Genomic DNA, 16,261 nt, shown 5'->3' with positions numbered 1-16,261 from the left:
GCCTGTGCCAATTCTTAATCATAACTTAGACCTGCTATTTATTGCCGATGTGTGGTTCCTGTCCCTGTATTCACCTCCCATTCATGTGTCTATCCAGATATACCTTAAGTGTTGCTAAGGTGCCTCTTTTCACTACATCCAATGGCAATGCATTCCAGGCATCCAGCATCCAACTGTGTGAAAAATCTTCCCTTTCAATTCTCCCTCAGACTGTCCCCCTCTCGCCTTGAACCTATGCCCTCTTGTAGTTGACTTTTCCACCCTGGGGAGGGGGAAAGCCTCTGACTATCTAACAGACTATCTGGCCCAACACCAAACATCCAAAGAATAATCCACACAGACCCATTTCCCTATCCCTATTACTCGACATTTACCCCTGACTAATGTACCTAACTTTCAATTCCTGAACACTGTGGGGCAATTTAAGCACGGACAATCCAACTTAACCTGCCAATCCCTGGGCAGTGGGTAATTTAGCATAGCCACTCCACCCTAACCTACACATTTGGATTGAGAGAGGAAACCGGAGGAAACCCATATCGACACGGAGAATTTCCAAACTCCACACAGACAGTCGCCTGAGACTGAAATCGAACCAGTTTCCCTGGTGCTGTGAGACATCAGTGCTAATGATTGAGCCACCATGCCACCCCCATCCAGCCAATCGGTATGTCTCATCATTTTGTCGAGGTCATCCCTCCGCCTCTATCTTTACAGTGAAAATAATCCAGGTTTACCCCATCTCTTCTCATAATGAGACCTCCAGACCAGGCAATGTCCTGGTGAACCTTCTCTATACCCTCTCCCCAGAGCATCCATGTCCTTCTGCAATATTCTGAATGTGAACGGAATAAATAGCTGTAACATAATTCGCCAACTCTTACACTCAAGGCAAGCGTGCTGTGTGCCTTCTTGATCACATTACCTGCCTGTGTTGCCACTTTTGGAGATCTATATGGCCAGATCTCTCTGTATGCCAGTGCTTCTATGTAGTCTGAAATTTATCGTACAATTCTTCTACTTTCTATGTATCCGTATCCAGCTTCACCTTAATTGTATTCCCCTCTTTATCTCTTTTCCCCCATCCTCACCCCTCCACACATCAGCATATCATAAGACTATAGGAGCAGAAATGATGCCATTCAGCCCATTGAGTCTGCTCCACCATTCAATCACGGCTGATAAGTTTCTCAACCCCATCCTCCCCGTAACCTTTGATCCTCTTGATACTCGAGAACCTAGTTATTCCCATCTTAAATGTATTCAGTGATCTGGCCTCCACAGCCTTCTGGGACAGTGAATTCCATAGATACACCACTCTCTGCCTGAAGAAGTTCTCCTTATCTCCGTTCTAAAAGGTCTTCCCTTTACTTGAAGGCTGAGCCCTCGGGTCCTAGTTTCTCCGACCAATGGAAACATTTTCCCAACATCCACTCTGTCTAAGCTGTTCAGTATTCTGTAGGTTTCAATTAGTTCCCTTGTCATCTTCTAAACTCCATTGAGTATAGACCCAGAGTCCTCAGATGTTCTTCATATGTTAAGCTTTTCAATCCTGGGACCTTTCTCATCAACCTCCTCTGAACATGTTCCAGGGCCCGTACATCCTTCCTGAGATATGGGGCCCAAAACTGCGTACAGTACTCCAATTGTGGCCTGACCGGAACCTTATAGACCCTCAGAAGTACATCCCTGCTTTTATGTTCAAGTCCTGTCAAAATAAATGCCATTGGTGCATTTGCCTTCCTCACTACTGACTCAACCTGTAAGTTTACCTTGAGAGAATCCTGGGCTAGAAGTCCCAAGTCTCTTTGCTCTTCGGATTTCTGAATTTTCTCCTCATAACCTTCTGTTCCAGAGTAGCAGCAGAGACTTCCAGACACATCGATTTGTATTCAGGGATATCCAGGGATCTCATGAACTGCCAGTATCTCAGGAAGAATCGTTATTCCGGGAGGAGCGTGGTGTGCACCTGTAAACTCCAGAACTTCCCCCAACTTCATGAGTCAACAATAACTTTTTCTGGACCAAGAAACGAAAGGGCCGACGAGAAACTGTGACACCACAGAAACTGAAATTAGGCAATTCAGCCCATTGAGTCTGCTCCACCATTCACTCATTCTTGAGTATCAAGGGGTTCAAAAGTTACAGGGAGAATGGGGTTAAGAAACATATCAGCCATGATTGAATGGCAGAGCAGATTCAATACGATAAATGGACTAATTTCTGCTAGTTATCCATCCCTGGGAACACTAAGTTGTTTCTTGGGACAGGCAAGATAATGTTGTTTAATAATGGTGTGACAAAAGGACAATTAATTCTGCCTGTGGAAGGAAAGCCCTGACAGCGAGGGGTTAATTGCAGAGCAGGCTGTTTCAAACAGACAGCTAACCCTCAAGGATAAGAAGGTAAGCTACAGAGCTGAGGTGTCCAGCAAAGGGAGGTGATGTTAGAGTCTTAAAAAAAAAAGTCACACCACAGATTTGAAAATGAGGAAACGCCACCAAAATTCAACTCCAGAACGATGCTGCAGCAGCAGTACTTAGAAGATTAATACTGCATCAAACTCCTGGACACTTCCAGAGATGGGCACTGTCGGTGGAAACCCAGTTAAATTCAGCCATCAACTGGGTGATAGCCAAGTTTGGAGGGTGAGGGTGAATGGACCTGAGGGGTTTTACTTGTGGTTGCTAGTGCAATAAAGTGCAAATCATTGTTTCAGCAGTTGATTCTCTGTGCGGTTTCTGAGTCAGGAGCCAAATTAAGGTGATTCACCCACAACCACACCAAGAGGCTGGGATTAATATTGACTCCATTGCATTCAAGATAATGTCATCAATACTGTTATGAAGTGAAGGCTGAATCCACCCTCCACCCACCCCCCCCCACCCCCAAGATCTCAAACCAAAACGTCCAAAGAGTGGCACGTTGCCCTTTAATCTGTAAAGTCAGTGTGATAAGTGGTGTAACCTGCTGTAGTGTTAAAAATAAATCTCTGACACTTTAAAATCAACAATCAGCAATTTATTTAACCAACTCTCACAGTGAACAAATGAATGAAACTACTAACAAACTGAATAAATCCTTCTTAACTACTGAGTATTCTGGAATAAATCAAGATTCTTCTGGTATACTGTTCCAATCAATACATGTCCCCCTCAGATAACACAAAATAGAATTTAATCGCTCAGATTACAACCAGGTTGTGTGTCTTCCGGAATATTCTGTGCCATCTTCTGTCGGGGATACCTCCTCCGATTCCTCTGTCAGGAATGCTCTTCTCTGTTTTACTAAATGATGCTTTCTCTAATACACAGATGACAGAGCACAGATTCTTTATGATAGGATTGGTCCTGTTGTCCAAACTTTAGGATTTAAATTTAATAAGTTTTTGGTAGCCAATGGGGCTGATTTAAATTGATTGGTGAAATTAAAACCTGCTTTCTTGTCCTGCTAACTGCATAACCTTTTGATTCAAAGGTTTCAGTTCAGGTGCTTTTTGTTGTGATCATGCTGCTCCTTTAAGAAGATTACGTTGTTGGTTTATTTTCAGAAGGGGTTGTAAATGGCACAGCTTCCCATTCGTCTAGGATTAAGGTTTTCACTAATGGTTAACAGATACTGACTAAGGCAACAATCAGGGAAAAGGGTTTGACAATTTTTTTCTAAAATACTTCTACAATGAAAGGGCAGTTGTCCCATTCTTTTCCACTGGTTTTGGTTTTAGCAAGCGGTCTGTCTGAAGCTGCTGCAGGAAGAGATGTTTCCTGATTCAACAGATGTTTCTGGCTGACTCTGAAGCTTCAGGGAAAATAGTACCAGCGTATTCAGCCTCTCCCTGTAGCTAAAACCTTGCAGCCCTGGCAACATCCTTCCAAACCTTTTCTGAACCCTTTCAAGTTTCACAATGTCTTAAAAAGATGTCAACTTTGCTCGACTAATGTGGGAGAATTTTCTGTATGACGTGTTGTGTCTGAAAGAGCTACAGTGACTTTCAAAAGCCTGACAAATGCTGTTATCAGTCAAAGATTCATTGGGAGAAGCTTCTCAATCACATCTGTAAATGGAGAGAGTGTTTTTAATAATGAGACATGAATAAAGGCTGCATTAATCTTTTGTTCTGAAGATTTACTCATACATCTCAAAACAGAGCAGTCTACAGGAATAAAAGACACTGCTGCCTATTTCCTGACCAGGACCAACTTTGCACAGAAAACATGGACATTTTAAATGAATGGGGTGCCATTCGTTTTAAGATGAGGTGAACTTAAGAGGCACAGCATTGGCTGAGAAATGAGAGATCCTTGACACACACACAGCCAAAATCATCACTGCCATTATTATCAAATTAGAATTTAGGCTGGATAGGCTGGGATGTTTTTCCACTGGAGCAAAGGCAGTTGAGAGGCAATATTTTCAAACCATGAGGGGTAGAGTTGGGTTAATGGTAGCTGTCTCTTCCCTAGGGGGAGGATTTCTAGACCAAGGACGCGTTTTTATGGTGAGAGGAGAAAGATGGAAGAAAAGATGTGGGGCAAAATATTTACAAAGGCTAGTTCGCCTGGGGAAACAGCTGCCAGTGGAAGTGGTTGAAGCAGGTACATTAACAACATTGAAAAGGTGTTTCAACAAATACATGGATAGGAAAGCTTGAGAAGGATATGGGCCAAGTGCAGGAAATGAGGTTAGTGTTGACAAACATTTTGGTCAGCATGGACCGGTTTGGGCTGAAGGGCCTGTCTCTGTGCTATAGTACTGTATGACTGGCGTCTCTCTGACAGTGTTGAGTTTCCACATGAACCAGGAAAAAGTGAGGACTGCAAATGCTGGAGATCAGAGTTGAGAGTATGGTGCTGGAAAAGCACAGCAGGTCAGGCAGCAACCGAGGAGCAGGAGAATCGATGTTTCAGGCATAAGGACATCCAGATGAATATCTCACTAAATCAGGCTGAATAAAATCTGAGTAAAAAATGAGGTCTGCAGATGCTGGAGATCACAGCTGCAAATGTGTTGCTGGTCAAAGCACAGCAGGCCAGGCAGCATCTCAGGAGATACTGCCTGGCCTGCTGTGCTTTGACCAGCAACACATTTGCAGCTGAATAAAATCTGATCTCATTTGTCAACTCTGATGCAGAGGTGCAGGGGCTGGACAGGTCAGAAGTCACACAACACCAGGTGAGAATCCCAATAGATTGATTTGAATTCAGGAGCTTTCGGAGCACTGTTCCTTCATCAGGTGAAGTGATGAAGGAGCAGCACTGATGAAGGAGCAATGCTCCTAAAGCTTGGGATTTCAAATAAACCTGTTGGACTGTAACCTGGTGTTGTGTGACTTCTGACTTCTTCAACTGCGCATTCATGTTGAACTTGATGGGATACTTTATCCAACTTGGTGTAGTTAAATCATATCGTTTGGAGGGGTTCATTTGAAACCTTTCAGGAGGTGAATTCAACAAGATTGAATTATGCAAAGTTACTCAGTTCTAAACTTACATCAGGACCGGTAGTCATAGAGAGGTACAGCGCAGAAACAGATCCTTCAGTCCAACTCGTCCACGCTGACCAGATATTCTAAATTAATCTAGTCCCATTTCATAGCACTTGGCCCAAATCCCTCTAACCCTTTCTATTCACGTCTCCGACTAAATGTCTTTTAAATTCTGTAATTCTACCAGCCTCCTCCACTTCCTCTGGCAGCTTATTCCATACACGCACCACACTCTGCATTAAACGTTTTCCCTTTCGGTCCCTTTTAAATCTTTCCCCTCTCACTCTAAATCTACGTCCTCTAGTTCTGACAATATCCTGGTAAATCATTTCTGATGGAGATGTCAACGTTTCGGGTAGAACCCTTCTTCAGTCCGGAGGGATAATCCCTGAAATGCTGACTTCTCCACCTCCTGGTGCTGCCTGCCTTGTTGTGCCCAGCCTCCTGCTTGTCTATTTTAGATTCCAGCATCTGCAGTTTTTTATTTTGTCTCTAACAAATGGTGGAGCAGATTCGATGGGTCAAAATATCCTAACTTCTGCTCCAATGGTCTTAAGTTCGTGCGGGTCCTGGGCTCAATGAGCAGCAGTGCCCACTGGAAGAAATGTTCACGGAATCATACAATCACTACAGTGTGGAAACGGGCCCTTCTGCCCAACAAGTTCAGACCGACCCTAATAAGAGTAACTCATCCAGACACATTCTCCTACCCGATCACTCTGCACTTACCCCAAACTAATGCAGCACATCTACACATTCCTGAACACTGTGGGACTATTTAGCTTGGCCAATTCGCCCAAACATGTGCACGTTTGGACTTTGGGAAGACACTGGAACACGCAAAGGAAACCCACGCAGACACTGAGGGGAATTACATGCAAACTCCACACAGACAGTTACCCTGAGGATAGAATCAAATCTGGGTCCCTGGCGCTATGAGGCAGCAGTGCGAACCACTGAGCCACCACCCCCCCTTCCCCCTCCACTCCCCCAGTAGAAAACAAAAAAGCCTACCAACTCTCATTACCCCCACTGTCAGAAAGGGCAGGAGGTTCAGACCTGGGGGTGACCCTCAGCAGCGTTACCGGCAGAATCTGATTGTTGGGAGCATTGGTGCCTCCGCTGGTGCTTGTTCAAACTGCAGGACATTGTGAACCTCTGCCCACACTCAGGGCAGGCAAACGGCCTCTCCCCAGTGTGGACCCGCTGGTGCGTCAGTAGACTGGAGGAGACAGCAAAGCCCTTCCCGCACTCGAGGCAGGTGAACGGCCTCTCCCCAGTGTGGACCCACCGGTGTGTCAGCAGGTGGGATGCCTGAGTAAAGCCCTTCCCGCACTCAGAGCAGCTGAAGGGCCTTTCCCCAGTGTGGACACGCTGGTGCTTCAGCAGGTCAGAAGAGCGTGTGAAGCACTTCCCGCAGACAGAGCAGGTGAACGGCCTCTCGCCAGTGTGGACCCGCCGGTGGGCCAGCAGGTCAGAGGAATCGCTGAAGGCCTTCCCACATTTGGGGCAGGGGAAGGGCTTCTCACCGGTGTGGACCCGCCGGTGAATCACGAGGTGGGAGGAGCGAGTGAACACCTTCCCACAATCGGGGCAGCGGAAGGGCCTCTCCCCTGTGTGCAGCCGCTGGTGCCTGATCAGGGCGGAGGAATCGTTGAAGGCCTTCCCACACTTGAGGCAGCTGAAGGGCCTCTCCCCTGTGTGCACCCGCAAGTGCCTCAGCCGGGCGGAGGAATCGCTGAAGCTCTTCCTGCACTCAGGGCAGCTGAAGGGCCTCTCCCCTGTGTGCACTCGCCGGTGCCTCAGCAGGGCAGAGGAATCACTGAAGGCCTTCCCGCACTCAGGACAGGAGAATGGCTTCTCCCTGGTGTGACTGCGACGATGTGTCTCCAGGGCAGACGGGACACGGAAACCTTTCCCGCAGTCGCCACACTTCCATGGTTTCTCCATGGCCGAAGCTACAGTTGCACACAAACGCGTGTATGTCCTCTCCCAGCCTTGAATTCCTCTTTTCAGGCCAGATAACTGTTTCAGGCTCCTCACTCTGTGTTGCTGCAACAGTAGGGTCTCTCTTCCAGTCCCACTGATGCTGAAAACAGACTGAAACAGGAACCAATTGGATCACAGTCGAAAATTGTTGCAGTCCCGATGGATTGAGTGACTCACAAATGCTGGAGAATCAGAGTCGAAAACTGCGGGTCAGACAGCATCCGAGGAGCAGGAGAGTCAATGGTTCAGGCATAAGCCCTTCATCTTGATTTTGAAACTTCATCTTCAGATCAAATACTCTGCAAAAAGTCATCACTGTCAGTCCAGGGTAGAAATTCAGAACAAGCAATTCTACTTTCTGCAGAACATTCTTTTCTTTTGTTATTCCATAAAACTGAAAGCACCATCCCACTTTTTCACTCACTCCCTCTCTCCCTCTGTTCTCACTCCATTCTAATTCTCCTGAAAGTGCTGATTCAGGATCTGACAGGGACAGAAGAGCAAAACAGTCACAACTGACACCTCTCTGAATTTTGGATACCTCCACCTGAAAATTAATATCTTCCACGACATTGGGATACTGTTGAGAGTGAGCAGGTCTGAGTTGTGGAAGCAAAAATATAGTGTGTAAATTCAGGATGAACCTGCAAAGCAGCTTCTTGACAACCAATCAGACACAAAATTGTTAACGTGCCCCCACGGGGGTGGGGGAGTTTTGGAATGAGACACCAAGGCTATGACACCAGAGTGAAATTGAACAGACTGGTGTGGCAAACCAGAGTCATCTAGATATACAGAACAGAAACAGGTCCTTTGGTCCAACTGGTCTATGCTGGCCAGATATCCTCACCGAATCTGGTCTCTTTTGCCAGCATTTGGCCCATATCCCTCTAAACCCTTCCTATTCATAAACCTGTCCAGATGCCTTTTAAATGTGTCATAATTATACCAGCATCTACTACTTCCTCTGGCAGCTCTTTCCTTACACGCGCCATCTTCTGCATGAATTGCCCCTTAGGTTCCTTTTAAATCCCTCGCCTCCTCCCCGGGCCACCTCACCCTAAACCTATTACTGTATAGTTCTACACTCCCAGAGAAAAGACCTTGTCTATCCCTCTCTTTATTTTATAGAATGTAAGCATCAACAGCTCAGGGCGGGGATTGGGTGGGTGGGTGGTGGGGGGAGGAAGCCGAATGTGCTGGAGCCAACACGGAAGAAGAGGACACAAAACCTTGAAGCTGCAATGAGGAATACTGCATGTGCTGTACTTGTACCTGTTGCTTTTATTTGTGGAATCAAGTGCATTTTAAAAATAAAAACAAACAACATATCTATCCCTCCCCTTTCCCAATCTCCCAATGCTGTGCTGGACACACAGTGAGAGAACTGGGAGCAGGAGTTGGCCATTTGAGCCTGCACCAACACCGAACACATCATAACTGAACATGAATATACCTGCAGGCAGTGGAGACTGGGATTTCTTTCACTGGAGCAGAGGAGATTGAGAGGTGACCTTACAGAGGATTATAATATCATGAGGGGTACAGATGAGGTGAAAGGCAGGTGTCCTTTTCCTAGGGTGGGGCTTTCAAGATTAGGGAGCAAAGTTTGAAGAGGAGAGAAGAAAGATTTTAAAAAGACACGAAGAGCTCCATTTTTTTCACACAGTGAGTGGTTTGTGTGTGCAATGGGTGTCCAGAGGAAGTAGTGGATGTATGTACAGTGACAATGTTTAAAAGACATTTGGAAAAGTACATGAATAGGAGGTATGTGGACCAATCACTGGCAGATGGGACTAGTTGGGTTTGAGAACATAGTCAGCATAGACTAGTTGGACCGAAGGATCTGTTTCTCTGCTGTATAACTCTGTAGCTGTTCTTTAGATTAGATTAGATTACTTACAGTGTGGAAACAGGCCCTTTGGCCCAACAAGTCCACACCGACCCGCCAAGTGCAACCACCCATACCTCTACATTTTACCCCTTTACCTAACACTACGGGCAATTTATCCTGGCCAATTCACCTAACCTGCACATCTTTGGACTGTGGGAGGAAACCGGAGCACCCGGAGGAAACCCACACAGACACGGGGAGAATGTGCAAACTCCACGCAGTCGATTGCCTGAGTCAGGAATTGAACCCAGGTCTCCGGCACTGTGAGGCAGCAGTGCTAACCACTGTGCCACCGTTCTGTACTGGTCTTAAAACCATTTTCTTGGAAATCCAAGATGGCGGTGGTTTGAGTGGTCTGCTGTGCTGGGTTCTGTGCCACACCCCCTGGCAAGGTGGACTTTTACCCCTCTCCCCACCTCATTAACCATCCGTAGAAGAAAAAAATTGCGAATATAAACTTACTGAACGTCTGGAGCTGCTATAATTGTGGTTTGACAGCTTTAGGAACAGAATGAAAGCAAATGAAGGAAAGGGGCCGAAAGGGGTGAAGCAGGTAAGGCACTCCCCAACTACATCGTGGGTGCCTGGAGCCATTGCTCAAGCTTCCAGGGCAATCCCTGTGGATTTAATGGGACAGCAGCAGTTACTCTCGGTGTTTGCCAATCTCTGAGAAAAGATTGAAGCAGCGGTGGAACCACTATCTGCCACGCTGGAAAAGCATGGACAGGAAATTCACGTGTTGGCCCGAAGAGAATAGGCAGCGGAGGAGAGGACTGTGGCATCGGAGACCGTGGCGGAGGTCTCAGGAGGAAGGATCCAAACGCTGGAAGACCAGGTTTGGGTCCTTCAGGAGCAAGTGGACGACCTGGAAAACTAAAGTAGAAGAGAAATCTTACAGCTCGTGGGTCTTCCGGAATGCGAGGAAGGCGAAGACCTTATTGGATTCCTGGGGCTGGAGTTGGAGTCGGGCCTGTTGAGTGTGGAGCGGGCACACTGGATCGAAATGTGCAGGTCCGGGTCGGACCCACAGCCCTGCGTGGTCCGAGTGCGGCTCCTGCATGATAAAGAAAATCAGTTAGTGATTAAAACAGCAAGAAGACTGGGAAGAGATCCACAGGCTCTAATGTACAAAGGATCAGAATAATATATTTTCAGGACTTCTCAGGAGCCTGGATTAAGAAAAAGGCATTTAATTAAGTTAAGAGAAAATTAAGGGATCTGAACATACAATATTCCTTGAGGTCCCTGATTGTATTGCGTTTTACTCATGGAGGGACAGTATATAATTTGATTCAGCAGAAAAGGCGAAGGACTTTGCGAGTTCTCTGAATTAAAGAAATTGAGTTGAGGTGAAGGCAGGAGGGACGTCATTCCAGACAATGCTATTTTTTGCCCCTTATTTTGTGGTTATCGGCTTTATACGTACTGCCTTGGCGTAAAACTGGAATTATTTAGTATATCGGTCAGTTAGGTATTGTCTGGGGCCTTTTTTTCACTGCTGTCCTTTTGTTTTTGGATTGGGGGTGGCTATACCTGTGTTTAAGATGTATGGAGAAGGGGTGTGGGGAGATGGGCAACCATTGTTAACTCTCAGAATGTAAATAACATGTTTTTTTCAATCTGTGAATTGCCTGGCGTTTGGGGCACAGCCTCAGTGGGAAGGAGCCAGGCTGGTGGCAATGGTGGGGGTTGGGGTGGGGGGGAAGAGATCTCTACATAATTGGGGGTTATTTGAGCATTTGCTTAAGTTATATGTGGTGGTTAGATTTTTATTTATAGTAGTTTTAATAGGAGCAGTTTTTAGACTTTATCGAGTTAATGTCTTTGTTGCTCACCGCACCTCAGATAAGCTTCCTCCTCTTGGGAAACCACAGGCTTCCCTGGATGGCCATGTCTACTGATTCGTTCAGGTGGTGCACCTGGAATGTAAAAGGGAGCCATTCCCCCATTTAAAAGAAAGAAGGTGCTGTCAAGCCTCGGGAAGGAAAGGGTGGACACATTTAACTGATAAGGAACATCTGAAACTGCAGCAAGGAGGTTATGATCGGGTATTCTTCTCCTCTTTTAGCTCCATGTGTAGAGGAGTTGCTATACTGGTAAGAAGGAACCTCCCTTTCCAGGAAATTGAGCAAATTAAGGACGAATATGGACTGTCCGTCATTCTTAAAGCTCTAATACATGATGAGGGGTATGGCATCCTGAATGTGTATTGTCCCTCCGGTGCACCCTCTTAAATTTCTAATTGATGCAGCTGCTAAATTAATGAGTCTTGGGGTACGCCTCATGGTCATTGGAGAGGATTTTAATCGTCTAATAGATCCCGAGGTAGACAGGGCGCCAAGGGACCAGGCAGGTATACCCGCGCAACCTAAGCAGTTGGTGGACATGTGCGAGGAGTTGGGATTAATGGATGTGTGGAGGCATCTCCACCCTACTTTCTCTTCCAACCCACACAAGTACCACATGGGAACTGACACTTTTTAATGCCATTGGATTGCTTGGACAGAACATTGGCGTGTGAAATTGGCAATATAGCTGTCTCAGACCATGTGCCAGTGTATTTAGATGGTAAAATCAAGAGTGGTGGAATGGATGTACAGCACTGGTGCATGGACCCATTCCTGCTAAGGGATAGCAAATTTGTTGAGTACATCACAAGAGTTCAGAGCCTTCTGGGTACCAACTTGGGTACGGCCAGTAATCCGGAAATACTGTAGGAGGCCAATAAGGCATATTTATGAGGCTTGACTATTTTTTATTCAATGGCTAGAAGGACGCAGAGGAAGGAGCAACAACAGATGCTGGAGACCCGTCTGCAGATAGCTGAGGAAGTATACTATAATAGGCCTTCACTGGTGAAGCTGCAGCTCTCCAGCTGCTCCCAACTCATTGCACACACTGGGGAAAAAAAGGTCTGCTTTGCTCAACAAAGATTGTTGGAAGTTGGAGATAAGCCAGGTAGATATCTGGCCAGAAAGAAAAATGCTTCCCAATCTATTATGTCTGTTCGAGAGAAGGCTGGCACAGTTACCCGTGAGTTAAAGAAGATTAATGTTAGATTTAGGGAATAATTTGCAGAGTTATATCGGTCGGAGGGAGATGAACATGGTGCAGCGAGAATACAGGCCTTTTTTGAGATCCTGCACCTCCCTAGTATAAACGTGGAACAGGTTTCCTGTTGAATATGCCTATGACGATACAGGAGGTGCAGGATGCAATGAAGCACCACGGTCAGATGGATTCCCAAGTGAATTCTATAGGAATTCATAAGTGTGTTGGTGGAGCCACTTCTGGGGATGTATAGCTATTCATATGCATGGGTTGTCTTCCGCCCTCTCTTAGGGAGGCTAATATCTCCCTCATTATAAAGAAGGGGAAAGAGCCCAAAGAATGTGCTTCATACAGACCCATTTCACTGTTGAATGTAGATTTTAAAATTCTACCCAAGACGCTGGCTCTGAGGTTGGAAAAGGTGTTGTCCTGTATTGTGAAAGAAGATCAGATGAGTTTTGTTAAGGGCAGTAGCTCCTCCAACAATATCAGGAGGGTACTGAACATGGTGCAGGTATGCCAGCAAAGGTTGATCCTGGGTTCGGTGGCCTCCCTAGATGCAGAAAAAGCATTTGACCAGATAGAATGGCTGTACCTGTTTGGGATTCTCAAGCGCTTTGGTCTGGGGACAACCTTTGCTAGATGGGTGGTGGTGTTGTATAATGATCCTAAGGCAGCAATCATCACAAATGGCACTAAGTCAGATAACTTTAATGCTGGGAGAGGTAGTCGAAAGGGATGTCCTCTTTCACCGCTGCTATCTACCTTGGCAATTGAGCCATTAGCTGAGGCTATCAGGAGGGATCCTGAAATAGTGGGGCCAGGAATGGGAATGGGGGAACATAAGATTACCCTATATGCTGATGATGTCCTTCTGTTCTTGGCCAATCTGGAGGAGTCTGTTCCTCGATTGATTCAAACAATTAATTTATTTGGAAGTTTTTCAGGCTGCAGGATCAACTTTACAAAATCAGACGCCATGCTGGAGGATGGAATGCAGTTCCTGTTTAGATGGTCGTCAAAAGGGCTTTTGTATTTGGGAATTTTTATTACCCCTGCCTTCCACCAGCTGTATAAAGCTAACTATGTACAATTACTGGAGAGGATAAAGCAGGATTTACAGCAGTGGGACGGATTACCATTATCATGGTTAGGCCGAATAGCTCTGATTAAAATGAATGTTCTTCCTCGCCTGTTGTACCCCATGAGAATGCTCCTGTTGTTGCTACCCAGATGGGTATTACGGAGGCTCAATGGTTGGCTAGGTTATTTTATTTGGTGTCGCAGTCACCCCCTAATTAAGTTTACCAAATTGCAGCTCTCACAGGGTGAGGAGGAGTGGATCTTTTGGACTTGGAGAGATATCAAATAAGCGCTTTCTTAGCATATGTGGGTGACTGGGCACGGGGGGACACGAGGTTGATTTTGCTTGACGTTGAAGCATTGCAGTCGAGATGTCCCCGAGTTAATCTATTATTCATTGATAAGATGAAATCCGAGACTGAGCAGTGAAAGAGTACAATCATTTTAAATACAGTGAAAGCCTGGAGGACACGGAGGCAAGACAAGGGCAATTGGCTGAAGACCTCGCTAATTACCCCGCAGGTGGCAGCCTAAGGATTTAAACCTGGGGCAATAGACTCCGGCTTTAAGTCATGGGAGTATAAGGGAATCTCCTGGAGGGAAGATTTATTTGAGGGTTAGGTCTTGATGTCATTTAGCCAGCTAAGACAGAAATATGCATTGTCTAATAGGGGCCTTTTCCGGTACTTTCAGCTAAGGGATTATATACAGAGGAAGACCACACTCCTGGCTCAGCTTTACAGGTCAAATGTGGAGTAAAGAGTACTCTGTACAGGCGCTCTTTCAGTTAGTACGTTGCATCATTTACAGAAGGGACATACCTTAGGAGATGTGGAGGGACTCTCTACCATGTGGAATCGGGAGCTAGAATATTTCATTAGAAGTATGGCAAGATATATGGGAAAATGTAAGGAAAATTTCAACATGTAACAAAGCACAGGGCATGCAATTGAAGATTTTACACAGGGCTTATGTGGTGCCAGAGAGGCTAACTAGGTTCAAGAGTGGCGCATCACCAGGGTATCCCAAATGTAACATTAGCATAGGCACTCACACACTGCTATTGGTCATGTTGTAAGATCCAGAGATACTGGAGTGCTATAGTAAGGGAGCTGAAGGACATCCTGGGGGTTGACAAATTTGCCTTCTCTCGGAGAACACAGAAACAGACTGTGTAACATTCTTACGCACTGTGCAAGGAAGAACATTTTAATGAGTTTGACATTGGAAAAACACCCAGGGCTTATGGCCTGGCATATGCTGGTGATGGAGCATCCGCCCCCAAGATGACCTCACAAATATGGTGCACCACAAAACAGTAGTTTTACAAGACGTGGCAGCCCTTGCTAAATTATATTGATGCAGACTGATCAGCAGTATTAATTAGAGCCGTGGTATAGCTGTGGGAATCAGTCTGGGCGCTCATGGGGCCCTGGGAGGGCAAGGCTAGGTGAAAAGAATACGGGTGCAATAACTGGTGCTCCCATGGATGGAAGCCTTAATGGAGGTATGGTGAGTGAAATAGAATAAAGTAATGTGATAGAATTCAAATTAACTTAAATTATGTTTAATTTTATTTTTATTCAATTTGATTGTGGTTTAGTTTAAGCTAAGTTTGTCCTAGTAGAATAATAGGTAGCTCATTATTAATAGTATCATAATATGAAATTGTTGTACTACTATTTTTCTGTATTTTGGTATTGTTCTTTTTTGTATATAGAGGTGTTGCGAGAGATTTGAAAAAGTTTTGAATAAAAATATATATTTTTTAATTTCTTGTCTTCCCCCATAACTATTTTTGAGATTCAAAAGTCAGATGAACTCAGCTTTGAATATATTTAATACCTCCCTAACTACAGGAAGGCACCCCCACTTTGAACTCAGTTCCTCTTGCTAATACACCACTTGCCTTGCTGATTGCTTGCTGCACCTATGTGACAACTGGCATTGACTGGAGTAGAAAGCCTGAGCAGAAGGTAGCTGAGGCACGTTTGTACATCCACATATCATTCCTGGATGAAAGGCTTTTGCCCAAAACGTTGACTGTTCTGCACCTTGGATGCTGTCTGACCAACTGTGCTTTTCCAGCGCCACAATTTTCGACTCTGATTTTCGGTACCTGCAGTCCTCACTTACTCCACATTCCAGTATATTACCATTTAAACAATGTACCTGCTTTCTGTTTTTATTTCATAGGGAAGGTTATAACTTCACACTACATAAATACATTTACCATGTGTTTGCCAATTAAGACACATACCTGAACCAACTTTGCTGCAAGTGAAGAACTGAACACCAGAGTGAAAAAATAAAATGAGAAAGGGGGTGAGAAGAGTAAGTTGTACTCACACAAATTTGGACAGAAGAAAGAAGTTGCAGTCTGGGATGAAGTTCAATCTTCATTCATAGAGAGAGGAGCAGCAACACCTTCACAAGCGCCTGATCCAACTTCCGCATTCAGACAATAGGGGGGAAGCTCTCATTGGCAGGAAGACCGCACGCCTTCCGGTCCTTCAGGGCTTCCCATTGGTCGATCAGAAGAATGTTGCGAGCCGTTTCCGCTGACAGTAAGGAGCATGCGCAGTATTTTGCTGACACCAGCGTACATGCGCAATGCTTCCTGACACCGAAAAGCATGCGCAGTGTGCCCAGTGGAGATGCTGGTCCAACTGCCAATCGGAGAGAAAAACAGGCTGGAGCCACACTTCTTTTGTTTTCCTGGGGCTCAACAGTTTATTCCTTTTGCATTTTGTCTGGCT

The 16,261-nt window shown here is 45.6% G+C and overlaps 1 protein-coding gene across 2 annotated transcripts; it reads right to left on the bottom strand.

The window, feature by feature from the left end:
* Positions 1–3,025: 3,025 nt before the first annotated feature.
* Positions 3,026–15,945, bottom strand: LOC132808194 (zinc finger protein 239-like). 2 transcript variants are annotated; one of them, XR_009642046.1, is made up of 4 exons: positions 15,852–15,945; positions 10,265–10,422; positions 7,652–7,773; positions 3,026–4,054 (listed from the first exon to the last, which is right to left on the bottom strand). XR_009642046.1 is itself a non-coding variant. In XM_060822036.1 (3 exons), the coding sequence occupies exon 3, from the start codon at positions 7,433–7,435 to the stop codon at positions 6,539–6,541; it is 897 nt and encodes a 298-aa protein (XP_060678019.1). In that variant the 5' UTR covers positions 7,436–7,773; positions 10,265–10,422; positions 15,852–15,945; the 3' UTR covers positions 6,485–6,538. The 2 variants fall into 2 exon arrangements, 1 of the variants encoding a protein (XP_060678019.1); XM_060822036.1 differs by lacking the exon at positions 3,026–4,054 and having other exon boundaries at positions 6,485–7,773.
* Positions 15,946–16,261: the final 316 nt, after the last annotated feature.

Source organism: Hemiscyllium ocellatum (assembly GCF_020745735.1).
Source record: "Hemiscyllium ocellatum isolate sHemOce1 chromosome 27 unlocalized genomic scaffold, sHemOce1.pat.X.cur. SUPER_27_unloc_36, whole genome shotgun sequence".
Classification (NCBI taxonomy): domain Eukaryota; kingdom Metazoa; phylum Chordata; class Chondrichthyes; order Orectolobiformes; family Hemiscylliidae; genus Hemiscyllium; species Hemiscyllium ocellatum.
This window is presented reverse-complemented; position numbering and strand designations above follow the sequence as displayed.